This window comes from Peromyscus californicus, unplaced genomic scaffold (genome assembly GCF_007827085.1).
Source record: "Peromyscus californicus insignis strain IS unplaced genomic scaffold, ASM782708v3 Scaffold_7__1_contigs__length_154581171, whole genome shotgun sequence".
Lineage (NCBI taxonomy): Eukaryota > Metazoa > Chordata > Mammalia > Rodentia > Cricetidae > Peromyscus > Peromyscus californicus.
The window spans coordinates 96,984,652-97,008,996 of NW_026294595.1; the positions used below are offsets into that span (position 1 = coordinate 96,984,652).

The following is a 24,345-nucleotide window of genomic DNA, read 5'->3' on the forward strand; positions in this document are numbered from 1 at the left end:
ACATTCACATACCCTTCCTAACAGTTATCCACACAGAACACACATCCCACCCCCCCAGTTATCCACACAGCATACACATCCCTCCCAGTTATCCACACAGCATACACATTCCCCCCCAGTTATCCACACAGCATACATATCCCCCCAGTTATCCACACAGCATACACATTCCCCCCCAGTTATCCACACAGCATACACATCCCCCCAGTTATCCACACAGCATACACATTCCCCCCCAGTTATCCACACAGCATACACATCCCCCCAGTTATCCACACAGCATACACATCCCCCCCCAGTTATCCACACAGCATACACATTCCCCCCCCAGTTATCCACACAGCATACACATCCCCCCAGTTATCCACACAGCATATACATCCCCCCAGTTATCCACACAGCATACACATCCCCCCCCCCCCCACACACACACAAAGACCTCTCATCCAACAGCTACACTCTTGTAACTTACACTAAAGTCATGAGACTGAGGTCAAACTCTAATAAAATCCAATCTGGAACAAAAAGTTTATTAGAATAAAAATACATATACAATATCCAACATTAAAATGACTTCGTGTCACGTGTTTTTTTTTTACCTGCATTAGTTTTTAAAAAATGCTTTAAAACTCTATGCTTTAAACAATTTGCACATATGTAAACAAGTCTTAGATTACCAAAGATGCCATAATACCTGTTAGATATAGAACATCAACATTTAGGGATAGGAACTACCAGTTATACCCTAAGCATTTCTGTAAATTTTTGGAAAGGAAGGAAGAAGACAAGAATAACCCACTTGAGATGAGGTAAGCTACAGGATGAGATTTTAGGACCAAATGTCGGCATGAGAATGTTAAAAGCGTTCATGGAAAATTCACTTCACTTTCTCAGTGTTTGCATAGTCTAGGTTATTTAAAAACAAATTAAAAAAAAACTACCCAAATTTGATTTTTAGAAAAAAAGACAAATATCTGATTCTACTTAGGATCTGTGGGTAATTTTTTCCCCTAAGTCTTTGTCCCATTTAGAAAAAAAAAAACTGATACAAACATTCACAAGTTCACCAAAAAGAGTGAAAAATAACATTAGGACCAACATTTCAAGCTGCCTTTCGGAAAGAAAATTAAAAACAGAGGTAGATGGTTAAATATTAGCGGCCAAGTTACTCAAGTGACTAATTTTTGCCTTGGGATACATTTACTAAGCTTTTATACTTGAAGCCAAACAGTAAAGAACTGTAGGAGAAGAAAGTAAAACCTAGTAAGAGTCATCTTCCTTATGTCAAAGAAAAGTAACCCAGGCCTGGGACCCCTGTTAAAGACGTGATTGTTCAAAGCACTACAGTTCATGCATTTATTAAAGCGAGAGAATGGGCCTTGCTGCTGCGCTTCTTAGGTATATCTGAGGCCATGCCTGCTCAGTCGAAGTAGGACTGAAGGGTGCCTCGGCGCCGGACGTCACAGGTCCAGCAGTGGAAGCCTCCCCCCAGGGAATTGGCGTGTCGAATGTTAACCTTGATGGTACTGATACCTGCATTGAGAGAAAAAGACAGATCCGTTAGACGGACTAACATGAAGATATCCCAGCAGGGAGTAAGTCCAAACACTTGGAGGAACACAGAGGCTCAAATCCCTCAGGTCTATCCAATCTGCAATGGTCTTTCCTTTTTTAATTTTGTTTTCATAGACTATATTTCATCTAACCTAGCCCATTACTGATATAACATCTTCAACAAAACAAGTCTACAGACTTAAGTTTTGTTCTATTGACTGTTCACAAATCAATAACCTGGATGAACAGATATACCTAGTACTAAAATTAAGTACTAAAAAGCTAATTCTACATAAGCACAATAAGGATGCGTTCATCTTTTACAGATTAACTGTGCTAGACCACCTCAAGGAAAAAATGCATCAGAGCTGTAGTTTACTATCTAGGTCGTATGATTATTCAGGTTTCAGAGCTGATGAGACAATTGGCTTCATTTGGCACCATTTGTAAGGACACATCTACACTGTGAATGGGCTACTTAATTAACAGCACTCAGAAAGAATATGTTACATTAGACACAGTAATCTGTTCTTTTTCCTCCTTCGTTTGAGGGGGCAGATGAGCTGCAGAGTCACTACAGGGTTCACTGTATGGTGAAAACAAGGAGGCAAGAGAAAGACTCCCCTGAGGTACTCCTATGTGGGGCTTTGAAGACTAAGATGGGGTTTGAACAGAAACACAAAGCAGATGTGGGATAAGAAGCATCCATGTCCTGTCTGGTCATGGCATACTCATCCTCAATTGGAGGGAATTGTAGCTATTTGATATATAAGTCCTCCATGTCTAAAAAGACTTTAACTACAAAACCAAAACTATCAAATCAGATTATTTGGTGTTTTCCATTATTTTAATTTTGAGAAACAACAAAATCATAACAGATGAAAAAGCTGAACCCAAGTAATTTTGTTACTTAATGAAGGCCAAGGAAAAAGTGGCTTGGCATTATGGGTCCAATCACCGGATTCTGCTCAGTTCAAAACTGTCAAGTTATCTTTTTAAAACCAATTCTACATTAAGGATGAATGTGGCAAATAAGAAAAGAGTACTCTATGGAGTATATCTGAAATGTAGAACAAAATTTTAACAACCTAATTTTAACAAGTTAAGTTGCCTGGCTCTTACCGAATTCACAATGAGGATATGTCAAATGTGTTAAGAACGGCTCACACATAATCTGTACCTTGCGACTCACATGAAATCCTTTCTTTCAGTGTTTTTCTCAACAGTATTAGAATCCTGGTCTAAAACTTAAATATCTGGGTAGGAAAACTTGGCCCCAAGTAAAAATTAATCCTACTCTTTAAGAGTTGAATGACTGGCTGGCATCCTTTATTATGTTAACTGGTGTTTTTATTAAAATTTTTAAAATTCATTTTACATATCAACCACAGATCCCCCTCTCATCTCTACTCCTGCCCTCCCACCTCTCCTCCCTGATCTGACCCCCTATCCCCTCTTCCAAAAGGGTAAGGCCTCCCAACTGGTACATTCAGTTGAGGCAGGTCCAAGCCCCTCCCCCCTGCATCAAGGGTGAGCAAGGTGTCTGACCATACGTAATGGGCTCCAGAAAGCCAGCTCATGCACCAGGGATGATGATCCCAGATTAGACTACTAGCAGTAGCGGAGAGGGTGCCTGAACTGGCCTAATCTGGTAATTAGATTGGTGAATACCCTAACTGTCATCATAGAGCCTTCATCCAGTAACCGATGGAAGCAGATGCAGAGATCCACAGCCAAGCACCAGGCCAAGCTCTGAGAGTCCAGTCGAAAAGAGGGAGGGGGGGTCATGAGCAAGGGGGGTGGTCAAGATCATGATGGGGAAATCTACAGAGACAACTGAGCCAAGCTCAAAGGAACTCACGAACTTTAGACTGACAGCTGTGGAACCTGCATGGGACTGGACTAGGCCCTCTGCATATGGGAGACAGTTGTGTAGCTTTGTCTGTTTGAGGGAACCCTGGCAGTGGGATCAGGATCTATCCATGTTAATAATTGTTCTTAATGCATACACATGCCACTTTTCCAGTTGTGTCCTTATAAGCCCTCTGAAACATGAGATTACCATTAAATTACTTCTAAAGGACCTTCAGTAATTTCTTCTTTGTAGAAGGGCAAAGCAACTCCTCTGAGTATGGGTGACTGTCCACCCATGGGCACTAGGACACTGGCAGACTTACAGAAGATGATTAACTATTGCCAAGAGATGTTCCAGGAACTCACAAGGCTATGCTTATAAGAATCGAAATCACTAGCCCATTATAAGGTAATAATTTGGTACCCTAAGGGAACAGAAATTGAATTCAATAAACCATATGTTAGACTATACATGTCTTTGCTTCCATTGGTGGTGAGCGTTTACACCTGACAAGGTGGTATTGCATTTATCATACATACCCAGCTTCTCAAACATCTTTTGAATTGGGACTTCATTGGCGTCTACCATAACACGCTTCTCATCTAGCATTAAGACGTTCATGGAAAGCCATTTGGATGACATCCAGAGGGGATGATCTGAAAATAGCATCAACGGTCAAAGCATGCGTGTCTGATCCCCCCCCTTTTTTTTTTGTCTAGAGCAAAGATTTACAAGGGAAGGACACTAAAGTGACAGCTCGGTCCCCTTCCTGCTTTAGTTCCCATATAAGAACTCGTTTTATTATCTTATGTTCCCCTTTTCTTTCTGACAAGTTTTCTCTACAACAGAAAATGACATTGAACTTGGAGTCCTCCTGCCTCAGCCTTCTCTGTGATAGTTTTACTGGCCTGTTCCACCCCGATCCAAGCTGTTTGTGTTTTTAGTTAGTTTTTCTACTACTGGGGATCAAACCCAGGGTTTTAACAAGTCAGGCAAGCGCTCTACCACTGAACTACATCCCCAGTTCTGAGAACTCATTTTAATTGTAGAATAACGTATCTACTAATCTTACAAATCAAGGCACATTCATCAGACATTTGGAATTCATCCTGTCTTATTTTGAAAGCTGTATTTTGCTTTGTATGATATTTTAAATTCTGTCTTCTCATTTTCGTTTTCTATGCAAGAAGAAAAACTCACAAACATTTGCCCTGGTCTTACTCTAGAATCATCCGTCACTTTACTGCTCAGCGGGGAAATGCCATCTCTAGTTTGACCAAAGTTGGCTTTCTCTACAGGTGAAGATACTTGGTGACAAAGGACGTAAACGTCGACATACCGTCGGGGATGACAGGTGATGGAGGAGTAACGATGGTCCATCCCGCTTTCTTGAAAAGATCAATCTGTAAGATCAAGCAACCCAACAGACTTAAATCCACATCTGCCATTGGGTTTCTGGCAGTCGTTGTGGTTTTGTTTTTAAAGATGGGATCTGCCCTGTAGCCCAGGCTGGCTTTGGCCTTACAATCCACTTGCCTCAGCATCACAAGCAGTTAGGACTATAGGCGTGGGCTACGGCACTCAGCTCTCTTTATCATTAACAGCTCTTTTGGCAAGCCACCTCCATTTACAAAATAAGGACACACAAAAAAATTTAAAGTTGATGATTTGAGGGGCTGGAGAGATGGCTCAGAGGTTAAGAGCATTGCTGCTCTTCCAGAGGACCCAGGTTCAATTCCCAGCATCCACATGGCAATTCACAACTGTCTGTAACTCCATTTCCCGGGGATCCAACAGACATACATGCAGGCAAAACACCAATGCACATAATAATAAAAATAAATAAATCACATTTTTTTTTTTAGTTTCAAATAGCCATGGATACCTGTACTGGGTCTGTACAAGAATGGGCTGTTGACAGTGACACATGGATAGAGGAGGGACTCAGGGGTCCTACCCTTCCCCAGTGAACGGTTGGCTACTGATAGAGTCATTGCCTTCACTTTGTATCCAGTGGTGATCCTGCTGGGCTCCAGTGGATAATCTCAATCCAGCTGTCATACAGATGGCCCTGGCCAAACTAAATGGGTCACAAAACCCACCCCAAAGTCATGAATATAGAAAGGGACTGGCAGGGAGGAGTGGAGTTGAGAGGGATGGGAGGATTGAAGAGAGAATGTATTGTATGTCTGAAGTTGTCAAAGAACAAACTTAATTGTGTGTGTGTGTGTGTGTGTGTGTGTGTGTGTGTGTGTGTGTGTGCTTTCCTTCCAGTGACATTAGAAAGCAACAGAACTATTAAAGCTTTTCAGGTTTCAAAATTTAAAATACCAAAGATATTATCCCAAGACATTCTCATTAAAGAAAATTTAAATATCTCTGGTTTAGTTGTGAAAACAAACATTGTGATAACGCCAATCTGACAGCCTATCTGCTCCACAGTCCCATCATTTTGCAGGGCCATGAATAAGGACAAATGTCAGGGATGTAGTCTCAAAGCACCACAGTTGCCACTGGATACCCATTACAAGTCAGCCATCTCCACATACAACCACACTCTCAATATATCAACACATTTTATTAAGTGAAATGGATCATCTTGGTCATTGGGTATGAAAATAAGGGCTAGAAACGAGCTGTGCATGGTATGAAAGTATTTTTAAAAAGGGGTCCAGCAGCCTTGCAAATAACTCACTTCCCGGCTGGACCGAGAGGCAGCAGGTAGAAGACAAGAGGCTGTGAGTGGTAGGTAGAGAGCAGGGCCAACTTGGCAGATTGCTCCTCCCCAAGTGGGCAGGCTGAAGGGAGTCTGACCCACTCGAGGGGGAAGAAACCTACTGCTCAGTGGCATTGCTCTGGCCACACCGAAGTCACTTGCTTATAATCCTGTTGAAAATGGTAAGGAAATCACAGTTGAATGATAATGTAGTCAGACACTCAAATTTGATGCATTGACAACCGCAAACAGCTAGAATCAAAGTCTGATGACACTATACTAACCATCACAATGACGGTGTAGATTTTCGCACACTGAGAATCTTGTAAATACATAAGCAATTCAGTGTTGGATAATCATGCCACTGATCATTGCTAAAGTTGTCATTTAGAACCACTGGGAATCATGGAAATACTTAAGGTGCCAAGGTTCTATTGTTTAAAATACAGATGCTAGGCTCGCTAGGTTTTCTGGTGTCTTAGGAACTCTCCTACCTGATGACATGGTCTGTCAGGGTTGGAGAGCACAAGACCAGGTCCAATGATGTTGAAGGTGGCGTCAATATGCATTGGGTTGGGGTCTTTGAAAGAGATGGTATGTACTCTGTAGTCTGGAGCAAGATGCCTACGCATCCACTCGATGCCCAGGTAGTTTGTAACCTGAAAATAAAAACAATCTTAAAAAATATTCCATTCTAAGTTTGGAAAATGAAAAGTATGTAGGATTTAAAAATTTTAGATTTAGGAATAAAGAATGCAATAATGTATGTAGTGTGAGCCTTCAGAGTCAGCTGTTAGCAACCTGGCTTCTCTGTGCAAAAATATCTCTTCCAGCTCGAATGAAGTCAGCAGCATCAAAGCATGGCTCGAACTCAGTCGTCACAAACTTTCCCTGAGAGGCCAATTTGTGTCTGTCTTCCACAGAATGGATGGGATAATCCTAGTTGGAACAGAATGAACACACACAATGCATTTATTTATTAAGGAACTTATTTACAAGGATATACATGATTTTAAAAACTAGTCAGATACCATCACTTCCCAAAATACGACAATTCAACTCTAGATTGAAACACCCATAGAAAAGATGTCAGTCTGTGATGACCAATTCTGACTGCCAAACTGATTGGATGAAGGAAAGCCTAAGGGATTAGTGAAGCACATCCCTTTGTTATTTCCAGAAAAAAAAAAATAGGTTATGAAGGGCTCTAGCCTAATCAATGGATTAATGCCTTGGTGGGGTCATCGGATCGTATTATTGAGAGATGGTGAAAGTTAGGAGGTGGGGGCCTAGCTGGGAGAAGGTGGGTCACTGGGGGTGTGTCCTTAGGGGCTCTATCTTGCTCTGGTCTCTTTCTGTATCCCCTTTCTCTTTTTGGTCTGCCAAGTAGTCAAAACATCTCTTGCATGCTTCTGTCAACACACTGTTCAGCCAAAGCATTTGGGTGCGGCCAGCCAATGAAATCCAAACGATGAGCTAAACTATATCCTTTCTCACTTAGATTCTTTCCCTCAAGTACCTTGTCATAGCAAACAGAAAAGTAATATAAGCAAATCAAAACAACAAAACCACCAGCACAGGAACAAAATGAAAATCTAGGCATGAGAGTAACTTCCTGACACTTAGAAACAAGTGGTACAGGGTGGCAACTGATTCTGAATACAATCCATGACACGCATACACATGTGTGTAGCTAGTTACAATACGGAAAGCCAGTGGGGTGAAGTCACCCCTCTCCTTTAGAGAAGGAATTTGGTCCTGAGCCCAATTCATACCCTAAAATGAGATGATGCTGTGTTTCTCCCTGCCAATTTTGGATGTGCTGGACTGACTTATTTTTCATTTCTGCCTTTAAATCCCTAGAATAGTTTTTCATTTTAAAATTATTTCTATAAGTGATTTTACTATGAGTAATAGTTATCTTAATAAGGACATATATCCCTTGTATTTGTGGGGGGATTGGTTCTAGTACTCCATAAATACTAAAATCTACGGATGTTCAAGTCCACTGCATAAGCTTGCACAGTGTTTGCACAGGAGTTATGCATGTCTCCTGCATCCTTGAAAACACCTCTAGGTTAATTATAATCCTCAGCCCAACCCAGATGTTCTATGAAAAATCATTATGCCATATTGTTGTTGAATGACAAGACAGGACAATTTTCAAAAACAGTATTGATTTACAGTTGGTTGAGTTCATGGATGCAGGACCTGCAGGCAGGAAATGGCTACCCATTTCACCTCACTGTGAAGCTGGCCTAGACACCAGGTTCTTCTGCTGGAACAAGAGAAAGACTTCAGCCTAAAGAGCTGTGGCTCCAGCAGTGAATAGCAATGTGTACTTAGGACAAGTTTTGCTCCCTGTGATGAAACGATACTATGATATCATTCCCCTCTACAGTTATTTTGTTTTGTTTTGTTTCAAGACAGAGTTTCTCTGTGTAACAGTCCTGGCTGTCCTGGAACTCACTCTGTAGACCAGGCTGCCCTTGAACTCAGAGATCCACCTGCCTCTGCCTCTCCAGTGCTGGGATTAAAGGCATGGGCCGCCATCACTGGCTCTTTCTAGAGTCTTTATATAAGAATAAAGATGATTGATGATATGTCCTGAGCCCAGACTCAGTGCAGAGTAAGCAGCAAATGTTAGCTATTTGTTGTTGTTACTCCTAGTTTCATCTAAACATAATAATTTTTAAGTGGAAATGCATAATATATGTAAAGTATCAGCGAATTCCTTTCTTACCCTTTGTGGATTATTTTGAAGTCACTAAGAAGCCAGTCTATGCCTGGGGACCTACCTTGTCGTACAGTTCATCAGCCATGGTGGGCTTGGGTGCCGTTGTCCACTTGGCGCCACGGTGGAAGTAGTCTTTGATAAGTGACCTGTATGCTCGGTACTCAAAGAATCGTGAGCGCCATGCCATGGGAGCCTCAATAATCTCATTTCCCACAACCATCAGGATGTCTCGGGGCATCGCACTGTATAAACCTATCGGACGAAAAGTTCCACGGCCACCTCAGTGATGCAAATTTCCAAGACATTAGAGTATGTGTAACATCACCTATTCGTAGAAAAAGTTTGCTAAAAACCTGTTTGTCTACATAATTATATAAAACAGGGCAAAAGGAATGATACACACCAGAACAGATTGTTGACAAGAATTCCCTGTTGGATGCTGATATCAAGCAAAAATGGAAAGGAAAAAGTGAGAGAGATTTTGAACCATCAAGCCTTCTCTACTCACTTATAGGTTCCTTTTTTTTTTAAAGATACAGAAACAGAGCTCGTAATGGACAGTATCACATGGACAGAACTAGGCTAAGATCATTCTGAAAAACAAATTCTAGAACCCAAACACAAGAGCAGTTGTGAAGTAATGGCAGTTTAGAAAAGGGAATGTTTCCATTCTCCCCCTGAAAAAAATTGAAATGTGTGCATATGTGTCTGTGTGGGAGTGTGCGCACCAGAAGAGGGTGCCAGATCCCCTGGGGCTGGAGTTACAAGCTATCATGAGCAGCCTGATGTGGGTGCTGGGAACGCTGGACTCCCAGGTGCTCTGCAGGAGGCGTGCTGGCTCTGAACTGCTGAGCCGTCTCTCCAGCCCCTTTCCCTTCTAATTTCCGTCATTAAGGAAAACTAAGGACAGTTCACGGTTCTTATGTAAAATGTCTATAACATTTAGAATGTGGACACTTCAACCATATCAAAATGAAACAGACGCTTCCTCAATAATCTCTACAGTTTGGAAGGATTAGCAAGTAAAACAGGATTCTTAAGAAATTCTAAGAGCATTTTCCTTACATATCCAAGAAGGAAATCGAGAACCAAGGCCCTCAAGATTACTCTCCTGACGGCAGTTACCTGTAGACTCAAAATCAGGAGTCTTATACTTCAGTGACCAGTCAATGGGGTCAGGTCGCCTCACCGTCACGCCTTCCATTTTTAAAATATTGCACATTTCTTCAACTTCAGCAACAGCCTTTTTCAAATGATCTTTGGGAAAATAAAGACCACCATTTTTCTGGTAAAATGGCCAGTACTTTTCATAGGTGTTAGCCTAGAAGCAGAAGGAAGTAAATGAAAGCATTACAGGAGAATAATGCAGCTCAAGGTAGGTTCATAAGCTGTGAACAGCTATTTGTACATTGTGAGAGGGACCCAGACCCAGACTGCAAACAGATCTTGTTCAGAGCTCATCCCCAGAACCGAGCACACCAGCCTCTACACAGACACCCAGGATTTGTTGAATGAAGATCTCTAAATCACTTGTTATATATTTTTAAAGATTTTTGTGTGTGTGTGTGTGTGTGTGTGTGTGTGTGTGTGTGTGTGTGTGTGTGTGTGTGTGTGTAATGAATTTCCTGGAGCTGGAGTTACAGTCAGTTATGAGCTGTGCCAGACATTGGTATTGGAACTAAATCAGGGTCCTCTGGAAGAGCAGGAAGTACTCTTAACCACTGAGCATCTTTCTCCAGTCCTAAATTATCTTGAGGTCTTTGATCTTCCGCCTCAGATCTCATGCCCAACCCCTAACAGCTTGTGGGTTCCCAATACAGGCTTGGAATCTTCCTGGCCATGCTTCACAGACAAAACAGCACACAGACACCCCTGTTAGAGAGTCTCAGTGAGATGGAACAAGAAGACCAGTAAAACAAAGGATAAAAACTCCTACACTAAGCCAAGACCCTGAACTATCCACAAACTCCCGAGTTCTTACGGGAAAGCTGCACTTCAAGAGGTTTTTGTGGGATAAAAAAGATATTTTTAACTGTGTGAAGATTATGTTCTCAAATGTTTTACATGTCTTAACACACATGGCTCACTTTCCCACTGGACCGAATTTGCATTTAACGAAACTGTGCAGTGGTACAAGCCAGGCTTTGGAGCTAGTCTGTCGGTGTGTCTCCCACCTAACACCCCCCACCTCTCTTGAATTCAATCTCACATCATTTTGGGCCCCTTTGAAAGAAAAGTAATCTGGAATGCAAGTTCACAGAGTTTCACTATTCCAGAAGCTAAGTGTGTAAACACTTTCCAAAGGTGAGGTGCAAAACATAAAAATTGAAAGAGTCTATGTTAAGATTGTTTGGCATGCGTCTAAGTTATCAGTCAATTTAAAGAAATACACTGGTCATGTGCATTCTGTGTATTACAATTACCCAGACAGATGAAGCAGAGAATCCAGACCCTGGAAAAAACTCTTAGAACTTCTCAACACTGGCAAAGCCATGCAACATTTTAACATTTTTAGTTAAAAAACACATTCAACACAGATATTGTTTTCAAGGTTTTTGGGGTTTTTTTTTGTATCACTGGTTGACAATCAACTACTGGTTCTAATCATGTCTTCTACATAAGGTTTCTACCTCAAATCTGACATTCATAGATAGTAGTAAGTATTAAAAAGAAGGGGCAAAGATGGATTAAAGCCTCCACTGCCATTGGAATACGCTTAGTTTAGCTAGATATCCATGGCACTTGGCAACCCTACCCAAGAGACAAGGTGCTCAAACACATGGCCTTTTCACATGCAAGGACCAGGTTCAGAGAGGTTGTGTACTCACCTCCTACCTGATTAAACAGGACAAGAACTTCAGTCCTCTGACTGGACAGTGTTCCAGATAGAGTCAGTGGCTTGGCTACTGCGTTCTATAAGTTTGAACACTTTCACCTTGATGTATAAAACCTTCTAACAATAGGATTACTTATTATGGTTCTTGTTCTTAAAGGCTTTTTGTTTTTGTTTGTTTTGAGACAGGGTCTCTCATACAGCCCTGACTGGCCTGGAATTCACTATGGAGACCAGGCTGGCCTTGATCTCACAGAGATCTGCTTGCCTCTGCCAGGTGTTGAGAGTAAAGGTGTGCGCCACCACACTTGGTGTTTCTAATAGTTTTGTTCATCAGGACTGGATGATATGTCTATGTCAAAGACACTTTCCCCTAGGCTTATGTCTCTGCTTCCATATTTACCTTCATCTGATAAATAGAAAATATATGAACGCCAGCTAGTCTCTGCTTAGTCTGCAACCCAGGGTGGACGACACAGAACAAGCTGAAAAACAAAGCTTTCAAAGACATGACGGATGTTAGCTAAGTACGCTCTGAAAGCTGAGTTATTGGTAAACTAAGGTCCCCAGGCCAAATCCAGCCAGGCTGTTTATTTTTATAAACAAACACTTAAGGGGACTCACCACGCTAATTTTGTGACGTGGTGCCTGGGGTGGCTTTCCCATTACAGCGGCAGGGCTGAGAATCAAGAAGCTGCAAGTAGACTTCTGCTCCCTGCAAAGCTGGGATCATCTACTGTCTGCCTCTCTACAGAAAAAAACGTTTGCTAGTCCCTGTTCTGATGAACTGGACTTTTGAAGATCTATGAACAAATAGCAGGCTCAACTTCTAACCCAGGAAAAACGTCATCAGCATGAAACATTGGAATGTTTTGATGGCTAATCCCCTCTCAACAAAAACAAACTATGGGCAAACCAAACAACAAGGGGTCCTCTACTCGTAGGCATTTAATCAGTAGCAGCTAGAATCAGAGGAGAATGACTCTTTATTTTCCTCTCTGACACATCCTGGTACTACTCTCCATCCATTCACCACTCCCATCTTCTTATGCCAGGCACATCTCCTACAGTCTGCTAAGGGACAAGAAGCCTTTGACAATTCAACACTGAGTGACGGCAGACACCGTCAGGTCGTCCTGCCAGACGCACGCCAAAGCATCTAGCATCGAGTATCTGTTCAGAGCCAACCTTGCTTTGATATGAAATACTAAGTCAACTCTTCTGGGAGAAAAATTTTATTTGAACAAATGCTTCTGCAGTTTATAATCTGGCAAACGTTGGGCAAAGTCCAAATGATCAGGGCAAATTACATTTTCTAAGAAAGATGTAGACGTTGTTTACACTTCCTTTATAACCTTGGTAAATGAGTTAGCAATCATTTACCAAGCATTTTCCAGACAATGAGCACTCTACTGTAGCACGGGATGTCTTTAATAAGCTATGGCAGAGATGGAGCTGCATTCCTGGAAACTTCGTAGCTCCCACATCCTCAAACCCTCTCTGCAGAGTCTGTCTGCGACAGTAATTTTCAAACACCCTCTTTGAAAAACCCTCTAAGAAATACCAATAGACAAACTTTTTGTTAATCTGGCAATATACTTGTATTCCTTAACCTTAATTAATAATATTTTTGGAGTCCTCTATCAATGGCCTTATTAAAACTAAGACAAAAACATCTATTTAGTATGTTTTTAAAAAAGCCATTAAGTTTTTGAAATAGTGCTTTCTGCCCGATGTGTTTCTTGTTCTTTTAAAAAAATTTCCAACATGTATGCCTTGTAAAATATTTTAAACTCTATTCACCTAGAGACACTCTACTACATTATTAATCATTCTTTTCTTTTTGAAACAAGGTTTTGCTATGTGGGCTAGGCTGGTCTTAAACTCAAGATCCTCCTGACTCAATGTCCTGAGTGCTAACATAGGCATGTGCCACCAAACCCAGTCATTATTTCCTTCCTTCTTTCCTTCCTCCCTCCCTCCCTCCCTCCCTCCCTCCCTCCCTCTCTCTCTTTCAAAACAGGGTTTCACTGTGTAGCCCTGGCTGTCCTGGAATTCATTCTGTAGACCAGGCTGGCCTTGAACTCACAGAGATCCGCCTGCCTCTGCCTCCAGAGTGCTGGGATCAAAGGCGTGCGCCACTACTGCCAGGCTCTTATTGTTCTTAAGTAATCTATCTGTGTTCCTGGGTCTAGTGGCACATATCACCCTAGCATCGGAGGCAGGGGAATCAGGAGTTCAAGGTCATCTTTGGATGCACAGCAAGTTTAAGGCTAGCTTAGGCTTCATGAGACTCATCTGTCTGTCCTTCTACCTCCCTTCTAGAGGATGTATATATCTTCTGTTTACTTTCTTCTCCCTTAATAAACTAGCTTAGTCTATCACATAAGGCAGGAGCAACCAGAAAAATGAATGAAATCAATATGACTAATGCTACTGGTATCTACAGCTTATGTACTCCCAGCATACTCTTGTGCTGTAACTGACAAACTGGGTCCATAAAAACTATGACTTGTACTCTCCATATTTTGTGCTTTTCAATATAAATTTTATACCTTCAAGTTTAATCCTGTTCGCAAACTTCATAGGAATTTTGCAGGTCAAGCAGCTGACAAGGCTAGTTTCCAACTTTCATCAAATAACTAATTCAACGCCAGCCTTCAGACTTCAGTGGTGTTAGTTCCACAAGCGCGCTAAGCTACAAAGTCTAAAGTCCTAAGTCAAGTGACAAGGCACTTCAAATGATGTCTGAGAATGCTGATTCCGTAAGATCACGTGGTATTGGGGCTGGAAGGAGGGTTTGGTGGTTAAGAGCACTTGCTGTTCTTCCATAGAACCTGAGCTCTGTTCCCAGCACCCACATCTGGCAGCTTAGAACTACCTGTAACTTTAGCTCCAGGGGATCCGACACCCTCTTCTGGCCTCCACAAGTACATGCACAGTCATGTATACACAACACAACACAACACACACACACACACACACACACACACACACACACACACACACACACAGATACCTATAAATGGAAAACATTTAAGGTCAGATCTTATGAATGTATAATGGTCAATAATTTAAAAGACAGATTAAATGATAAACTATTACCTGAATTTGAATTGTCCCAATCAAAATGTGTAGGGATACTTCTTTTCAAAAAAAGACTTTGAAAGACTATGTCTTATTTATTGTAAAATGTGAGGATAGCATATAAATTAACCTGCTTATCAAATTTCAGTTATCAGAACCAAAGGTGTGTTCAGAACAATAGGAAGAAACCATTGCTGTGTCTGCCAGGTCTCACTCAAGAACGACTTCCTTCAGAATGCTTCACAACTACCCAACGCTTGGCTCAGCTCTTCCCTTAGCGTTCCTCGAACTTCAACTGCCTTGTCAGCTGGGTGGCACAAGACACTTAGAATCTGCATCAAGGTATACATCATATCTCTCCGAATAGAAATGAAGCTCCTTTATGTCGATGTATTTCTGGTGATACAGGCACTGTTATAGACTTACTTACCCACTCTGCAGGACAGATAAAAATGTAGGTATTTAGGAAGACCACACGTACACTTGAGATGTATTTATAATTCATAATTAACAAGATCTTAGGAACTGCCTACAAAATGGAAGGAACCCTGATATAACACTTCATCTGAACACTAGCCCATAAGGACCCTGGCCATAAGAATATTGCAAGTGAATATTAAGAGTTTATTTTTTAAAGGGAAGATATTATTTATTGCTAGAAGACTCTGCAAGGTATTGGGAAAGACACTTTAGAGCTAGGTAGTGGCAGAAGTGGGTGCAGGAAAATGAGTGAGAGACACATGGGTGGGAGCAAAGGCATGGTTCTTATTGGTCCTTGTGTGTTTGTTAAGGTCTGCTAAATCTCCAGGGAGACTACTAGAGGAGAAAGCAACTTCAATAGAAATAAATATCTGCTAACTTGCCTCACCACTAAGGCTCACACACCACTAAGATGCGGTAACATGTGAACTGGGAGTCCTGGAGTGCAAAGAACCGGCTTGTGGAGAAACCTGATACCGTGAGGGCTTTATTCTCAGTAATGGAAGGAGGGTGTTAGTAAAGCAGAGGAACTGTGGGAGCACAATGAGTCACGTGATCGAATCTGGCTCCAGAACAAGTCTCTCCAGTAGTGGCTGGGATGTGGTCTGGAGAGGGCAGTGAAGGGGAGTCAGTTGGGAGCTAACAGTAACAGTCCAGGCGTAGATGAACTCCGGACCTAGGGCAGAGACTGAAGCGTGGGGCAAGACTCCTTCTGACAAAAGGCTGCGTGTGGGGGATGTGACTGGAGGAGAAATCAAAGATGGCTGGTGTTTTGATCTGATTAAGCGAAACTGCCAAAAAAAAAATTAAAAGGAAGAAATGAAGACTTTGGCTTAAAAATGTCTTGCAGTATCCACCATGAGTTCACAGTGTAGACCTAGACTGGGTGGCGCATGGGGGCGGGGTCTGGATTGGAGGAAAGGAGGCCGGAAGGAGAAAAGTGAAACATTAGGTTAACAAGTTGTGAAGGGAAATATGGAGGAATACCCAAAGAATAGCCTCCCAGGAAAGTTCTCCTCCATTCCCAGGGGCGTTTCAAGAAGGAAGCAATGTGTAAATATTACCAAATACTGGCAGTATCAAGCACAATTACTTAAAATGACTCCCCTGCTCCACTGAGGGGAAAGCCGATGCAGAAGAGGGCAGAGTGGAATCAGGCTGCAGATGCTGAGGAGGGAACCCGCTGAGAAACCCTTGCTTACCTTCACCTCCACCGTGAATGGTGGAACACAGGCATTTTCTGCTCTGCCCACTATCACTTCCTCTAAAGGGTCCCATTCGTTGTAAGAGGAGACGGGGCAGTTCTTGGGCAGAGGATCGGTGGCCTTGTCTTCAGCCGCAAAGGAATTCCGGGAGGAAGCTGTAGCTGCCTGGGTGCTCTGGAAAGTTCGCTGCACCCATCCTGTCAAGGATCCTCCAAGCTTAAGAAACAAAAACAAACAAAAAAACTCAAACAAGGTGGGGTTAAAGTCTGAGCACCCAGGATAACACAGACAGACATCTACTTTAGGAGACACCAAGATGTTAGTTAATAGAGGAGTTGTGGGTAACTTCAAACAAACAAGCCACACAACTTTTTGTTGATTATAGATTTTGCTTTTGTTTATGTTAAAAGCTGTAACTTTTTAAAACCTCTGGGAAGATCTGGTTCCTGGCTACCAAATCCCCCATTTGCATTTCAGAATAATACAAACAAGCTTTCAGAAACTTTCACAGAAGACAGGTCATTCGCTTCCCTAAGTAAGTGCCTTGCCATGTCCGACTGGGGGAGGAAGTCTTCCTTCCTTGGTCTGGAAGGTTACTAAAATTAGGCTCTTTTTACAGAAAATAACATGGAATCATTTGAAAAGATCTTATCTTTCAGAATAAGCAGCTTCAACCTAGTTTTTTTTAAGTCTCTGACATATACTTCACATTCTTTAGCATTTCAAATCGGAGAGTGACCAACTGTCGAAACTGCACCAAATTACAGATGGTCCATGGTTCCCTAGCTACCATAAGGACCAACCCAGACAGGCACAGAATTTAAACTTAAAAGGTGATCTAAGCATGTCAAAACGTCTTTTTAAAAATACAGGCCTACAAAACCTAGAGCTGGTAGATTCCCTCACCCCCTCCCCTGCGCCAGCCTCACCCCGCCCCCTAATCTCAATCAGACTGTTAAAATTCCTCCAGAAGGGGGCTGGAGGGACCCAAGAGTGGAGACCCAAGAGGGCGAGTGACAGCTGTTCAGGAACCAGTTCCTGGCAGATCTCATCTGCCAAAGCTATTCCCGTTGAGGAGCAGGGGAGAGTCTGCAGGCATGCGCGGACAAACCAGGGAAGCAGAGGGCAGGACGGAGCGGCAGGTGGGGAATAGGATGGACTCATTCCAACTCCCCTGTAAACCCAGGGAATCCGTGTTACAACTGGAGCCAGCAACTCCATCCATCCACCCGCATGCATCTTCCCAGAAAAAACGCCTTCGCTGGCCGCCGAACCCAGACCACGCCACGGTCTTCCTGGGGAGTCCAGTCCCCCTCTGGGTCCCCACCCTGAGTCGCGCAGAGGTCCCGAGGCCGCGGAGGAACGCACCCGAGAACCGATGTAGTGCACCGCCTCGGCACCTCGGCTGCCGCCGCGCAGACACCGCACCCTCAGCATCGCCCAGGTCCTGGCTGCTCCGCGTGCACAAGGTCCCAGTCACCGCCCTCGCGCCAGCTCCCAGCCTGCGGCCGCGCGCGCTCCTTTTGTAGCCGCGCCCCGGGCCCGACCCATTGGCTGCCGGGAACAGGTGGCCTCAGCGCCCGCGGGTCACGTCCCCCCCCAACTTGCCCTTTTTTAGCTCGTGCGTCCGGTACTGGCTCAAGGGAGCGCCGCGAAGCCCCACAGAGAGACTGCCCGATGCCTCGTCCATGTGGTCCGTTGTTCCTCTATCTGTTCGGAAGTCCATTTTTTGGCAACCTGAATTTGCAAAGGCCAAAGACAGTCTTGAGCTTAAATTCGGGTCTGTGCACTGACTCAGAACCCAAAGTGACACCGAGTGAAACGATATTCTGTGTTAGCTTCCTAGGTTGGCGACCCGCGCCTGTGGGGTGGTCTTTAGAACACTGGCCCTTTCAGTGGGGTTTGGCTAGGTGCAAACTCAGCCTTGAAAACAGACAGACATTAAGTCAGAAATAAGGGAGGGCTGCAGATAGCTTTTCCTTCCAAAGCACGTCTGAAAAGATTTCTTTCGAAACTGTGCTTGATTGCATTGCAGTGCAGTCTTAACCGGGTTTGGAGAACTAAAAGTAGAGAACTCAAATAGACACGGCGCTTCTTAACGTAAGAGACAAAGGCTTTGAGTACTTCTCCTTGTGATTTTTTTTTTTAACGCTCCTCGGTGCTTTAAAGAGTCTGGCTGTGTAGCCCAGTCCAGCCTCCTGCCCACCATTCTCCTTAATTCTGTGATTATAGCCTGCACGATGAGCACAGCGAGCTTCTTCGTGTCTGTCTTTTCTAGAAACCGAGAACAGTTGCATTGATTTCCCCTGGTCCACGAGCTAACCAGGGACCAAATAGATGGTGCAGGTAAAGTGTGGGCAGCTCTAAGAGTTGTATGGCTATGAGGTAATACTCTTATCAACAGAGAGGCCCCAAGATCCTGGTGCAGTCGGAGGAGCCAGTGAGTCAAGGTTCCTATCTTAGCTCTGGTCCTAACAGGCTGTGTGGCTTGGATTCACAACCGTTGACCTTTCTAATGAAGGTTCCTTCTGCTAGTGAGGACTCTGGGAAATCTCAAGAATTTCTCAAAACTTAAAAAGCAGTTCACCCCATAGAAGAGCACAACCAGCTCTGGGGGGTACATCTCTGGGTGAACTTAGGGTGACCAGATGTGCACCCGCCTCAGTAAAGGGATTTAAAACGATGGTGAAGGCTAGGGATAGAGCTGAGTAGCCGAGGGATCACCCAACATGCATTTCAAAACAAGCAAACAACCAAACCAAACCAGAACCTCACCTCAAACCTTGTAAGGCCTGGCGTAGTCGCTCAGGCTACAAACCAAGTTCAAGGCCAGCTTGGACTACCTGAGACCCCTTCTTAAACAAACAAAAGCTGGCAAATTCACTTAACAAGACTTTTACTTTGCTTCACTTCAGTTCCGCCTGAGATCTAAAAACACCCTCATGCCTCTCATTAAAAACATTATTTCCGTTTTGAAAGAGTAAGATCTAAGAGTGCCTGGCTGAAAATGAGGCTAAGGTGCAATATAGTTTTAGGTAACGGAAAACTCTCACAGCCAAATAGATACCCTTATCTCCTGGAATCCAGTAGTGGAGGGAAAAAAAACAGCGAGATAGAGGAGCCCCACAAACCAGTCCTACACTCATAAAAGCAACACAGATCACTCTCTCCACACTTACTTTTTTCTATTTTGAGGGTTTGAAAAAATTCTGTAGCTTTATTTATTTATTTTTTTATAACCTCATCAACTGAAATCATGTCTTCTCTACTGGCTGTGTGCCTAACCTTGGGGGCACATCTGTAAGACATCTGTAGTAACACTTGACAATGTCCTGGTCTTTAGCTGCTGCCTCATTCAGAAGACGTACAGAGTGTGAGCTCCTGCTTTCTCTCTTCCCTGGAGATAACACCAGTTGAACCTATAACTTTAGAATGTTGGAGGTCTCACACTAATGTCAACAACATATTAAAGTCTAATAGTATCATACTTTGTAGATTAATTCAAAGGCACAATTCAAAGTAGTGTGGGTATGGGAAGATAAAGGGCAAAGTGTAGGAAGTTATTTCAGAAGTATGGGAAAAGAGATTTTGCTCTTTATTTCTCCCTCATTGATGTTGCCTTAAAGATATGCCTCATTCAACTTCATTCCAACCAATAAAATACAGAGTTTTTGAAGTATTTTCTGAGATTAAAATGAAACAAACAAAAACTAATAAAGTCACTGGACCAGCAAAATGAACAACAAAAGAACCTGTTGGAAGAATCCATATTTCATGGCTATGGTTGACATTGAACTTGTGTGTAGGTATGGAGTCTCTGAAATTTTCCCACATGTCCACACACAATGGGTAAGGTAAGCTATTTGCAGAAGTCACCTATTCAGAGACACATTTGTATCTGTAGTGTAGGGGATCGGACACTCCCAAATTAAGCCAGAAAAAAATATGGTAATATTCAAGTTCAATTAAAGTAACTAAAGTGTATTTTCACAACTGGGATGTAAATAAGGGAAGTCACAATTGAAAATATTGACTCCTAATGATAGTTCCTACACTCAGATCAGTGCCTTGCTCAGCCATCATCGGAGAAGCTTCCTCCTGAAGCAGATGGGAACAAAAACAGAGACCACGCAGGACAAGGTACAGAGAGTGATAGATGTCAGAACACTCAGTCCTAGATGGGATGTCTCTATCAAATTCCTCTCTTTGGGGCTCATGGAACCCCTCAGAAAAAGAGGCAGAAGAATATAAGAGCCAGGAAGGATGGAGGACACCAAGGAAACAAGGCCTTCTAAACACAGCAGGACTGACTGGCATATGAACTCACAGAGGCCGTGGCAGTGTGAACAGGGCCTGCATAGGTATAAGCCAGATGGGGGTCCCAGCAGTGAGAGAGGAAGTGGACACAAGCACCCATCCCTAACCTAGAAGCTATCTCTAATTACAACCACTTGCAAAAGAAAAATGAGTTTTCTCCAATGGAGTCTCACTTGGTGCACAAACCACCCTCAAGGACTAACCCTGTGGCCTGCAGTAACTGGTCAACATAAAACAAACTCAATGGTGTTTTTGGAGGTTCCTTGTCTCATAATGCTTCATCTGGGCATTCTTTTTCTTTTTCTTTCTCTTTTCCTCCTTAAAGTTCCTTTACATAATACATACATACATAAACACACATATGTATGTAATATAGTTTCCACTGTTGTATTTTTATAATTTCTGTGTGTGCAAAAGTATGTGTCTGTGCATCTTGTGCTTTTTCTCCTCGTAGTTTGTTTGCTTCATTCTATTCCAGTTTGTCTTTATTTTATCTTGTTTGATTATTAGTTTTTAGATGCCTGTTTGCATTCTAATGAGAGAGAGAAAGGAAGAGTGTGAAGTTGGGTGGATGGGGTTTGGGGGTGGATGTGGGAGGGAAAATCATAATCAGAATATATTGTATGAAAAAATATTTTCAATTTTTAAAAAGTATTATGATATATTTATGATACATTATAAAACATTTCTTGGGAAGGATTCATAGAATTCTCATAGCTTAAGTTGTCCAGTTGGCTTGGTGATAAGGTGAGAGTTTTTCACTGTATAATACATATACACACATATGTATGTATTATAGTTTCCACTGTTGTATTTTTATAATTTCTGTGTGTGCAAAAGTATGAATTAGCCAATAAATAAAAATATACTTGAAAGATTGCATTTAACAGAAGTATGACTACCAACATGGAGTTTTAAAAGAAAGCCAAATGCATGTTCTATGACAGTCTGCTAGTCCAGCACCAGCTAAGGGTGACATCAGAATATTCAGGTCCCCGGAAAAGTGAAACCTATTGTATGATTCCTCCGCCGACTATTGCTCTCACAAAGCAACCTTCTCCTTTCTGGGACCCTTGACGCAGGAAAGGAGTCACCCAAGCAGGCTGAGACTAAGAAGTCTGGAGGCTGAAAGACAGGGCCCTCCTTGTAAAGGACCAGGTCAGCGTGTAGGCTTCTCTACGAGAGTTTGTGAGCTCAGTGTAACTCAATCTTTCCTCTCCAATGTCTCCTCCTCTCCTTCCTCCATCTCTTTCCCCCTTCTCCTCCTCTTTCTTTCTCTTCTTCATCATTGACATTGTCTACTTCTGTGATGGTAGGTATCAAATTCAGTGCCTTATATATGTGATCATCAAGTACTTGACCTATGAGCTATGTCCCTGACCATTGTTTTTCTTAGTGTTGTCTTTCTTACTTGCCTAATCGATTGGAGGAACTAATGAAACCCCTTTTCTATACCTAGGAAGCTACAGGATTGGCCTCTTTGAACAATACCCAGTGTTCTAGTTCACAGCACCCCCCTGGAGTTGCTTACTGGTCCATTTTTCTTTCTGTAGGCTTCAGGCTCCTCAAGGACAGGGAGCCTGTTTTATCTTCCACTATGCCCTGAGCACAGGGCCTGATACAGCACGACCCTCAATCAATTGTTCAATGCGGAAAGCCCAGCCCCATCTCTTTGATATCTTACAGTCTTTGACTTCAACTGAATCTTCGAAAGCTCAAGGGGGCATCCTCTGTGCTACAACCTTACAAATCCACTCAGGATATGTATCGGCTATGAGCAGCCACGTTCTAACTGTTCAGCACGCTCTCCTAATGAGGAGGATTCTTTCATCCGAAGACAGCTGCAGTGAGAAGTGCCTGTGAAGGTAAACTGCAGCTTCCTCTAAGTATTTAAACTAATCTCAGCTTAAGTCAGCCTCCACACTGATCTAGCTCTGAGAAGACGGAAAGAAGCAAAGGCATCTTTTCCAGGGGACCCTCTTTCTTCTTTCACATTAGTTTTCAGATATCTTTTAGAATTCCAATGCAGTAAACACTTTCTCTTCTTCCAGGGCCTGGGCAAATACAAACTAAAAGGTGTTGCCAATCCATCTGAGAGTATCTTGATATCAGAGTATATAGCAGACAGATTTCTCGATGGGAAAAGAACTGCATTTGAGTCCCACACTTAGCAGTTTTTCAAACACCCGTTTCATGTGATAGAATCCACACAGCATGAAAGCTCGTCTGTGCTTTCTCCCTCCTTCCATTCCTGCAGCCCAAACTCCTCTTCCACCCTGTTTCCAGCAGTCTTCTTTCAGCTGACTCCCTGTTTTTGTTTCTGGTCTAGACCTTTAAAAGAAAATCCTATAAAACAAGAAACAGATCCAATGATCAGGCCCAGAAGAATGGCTCAGGGAGTCACAACACATTCGACATAGGGCAAAGTTCTTGACTCTCAAATGAACAAATACATTTTTTCTTAGTGAGTGGTTCTTTTTTTATTGTTAGATTTAAGCACTGATTTATTTATTGTGCATGAGAGAGGACACAGTTCCACGGATGTATGCACAGATAGAGCTCAGAGAGCAACCTAAGGAAGTCAGCTCTCTTCCTCCACCACGCAGGCCCCAGGAATTGAATGCAGGTCGTCAGCCTTGGCAGCAAGCAGCTTTACCTGCTCAGGAACATCACTGGCCCCTGAACGTTCCTTAAGTGAATGGATAAAGCTAAGATTTAGAGCCGGGCAGTGGTGGTGCATGCCTTTAATCCCAGCACTCGGGAGGCAGAGGCAGGCAGATCTCTGTGAGTTCGAGGCCAGCCTGGGCTACAGAGTGAGTTCCAGGACAGGCTCCAAAACTACACAGAGAAACCCTGTCTCGAAAAACAAAACAACAACAACAAAAAAATAGAATAAATAAATTCCATCACAGAACATGCATCCTTTAAGAAGGAGGTTTACAAAGAAATCGAACAACCCACAACAACGTTGATATCAAAAGCACACTAAATCAAAGCAAACAAAACAAAAACAAATAACCCAATATAAAATGGTCCCTGTAGTAGTCTCTCAACTATATTAGACATGTGTGCACGTAAGCCAAGACAAGTTCATTAGGATGTTAATAATACCTGTTGGACTAGAAATGCAATAGGTGGTCTGTAGTCCTCTCTGCTTCTAAGTATCTCATGTACTTTTCTGCAGGAGACATTATTACGTTTATAATCAGAGAAAGAACACCCTAAAAGCTGTTTTTCTTTAGGCACAGATACTTCCTTGTTGTCAGTGATATTTTCCTTTGCATCTCAGCTCAGGCAAAACCGTAGGCACTGCTCTGGGAGCAAACCTCCCACGGCCACCTGGCTCCCCTCGTTCCACAGGCAGCCCTGGCCCGGACCAGAGATAGGCGTGGGAAAGCGATTCTGCCAGGCTCCTTTGTGCGCTTTGCAGGGCGAGCCGAGACCGCGCTTGCTCTTTCACTCTGGCCTGTCTCTCTTAACGCTGCTGAGCATTTTCCCAGAATTATAATTCCCCCAAATAAGATTTTCTGTTCTCTAGGAGTCCATAATATCCGGATTTGG

The 24,345-nt window shown here is 42.8% G+C and overlaps 1 protein-coding gene across 1 annotated transcript; it reads right to left on the reverse strand.

Annotated features, from left to right (window-relative positions):
* Positions 1 to 504: 504 nt before the first annotated feature.
* Gatm (glycine amidinotransferase) lies at positions 505 to 17,969 on the reverse strand. Its single transcript, XM_052724027.1, has 9 exons — positions 17,836 to 17,969; positions 16,465 to 16,683; positions 9,988 to 10,183; positions 8,924 to 9,114; positions 6,927 to 7,064; positions 6,620 to 6,784; positions 4,749 to 4,812; positions 3,949 to 4,065; positions 505 to 1,533 (listed from the first exon to the last, which is right to left on the reverse strand). Exons 1-9 carry the CDS (start codon positions 17,902 to 17,904, stop codon positions 1,421 to 1,423), a joined length of 1,272 nt encoding a protein of 423 aa, XP_052579987.1. The 5' UTR covers positions 17,905 to 17,969; the 3' UTR covers positions 505 to 1,420.
* Positions 17,970 to 24,345: the final 6,376 nt, after the last annotated feature.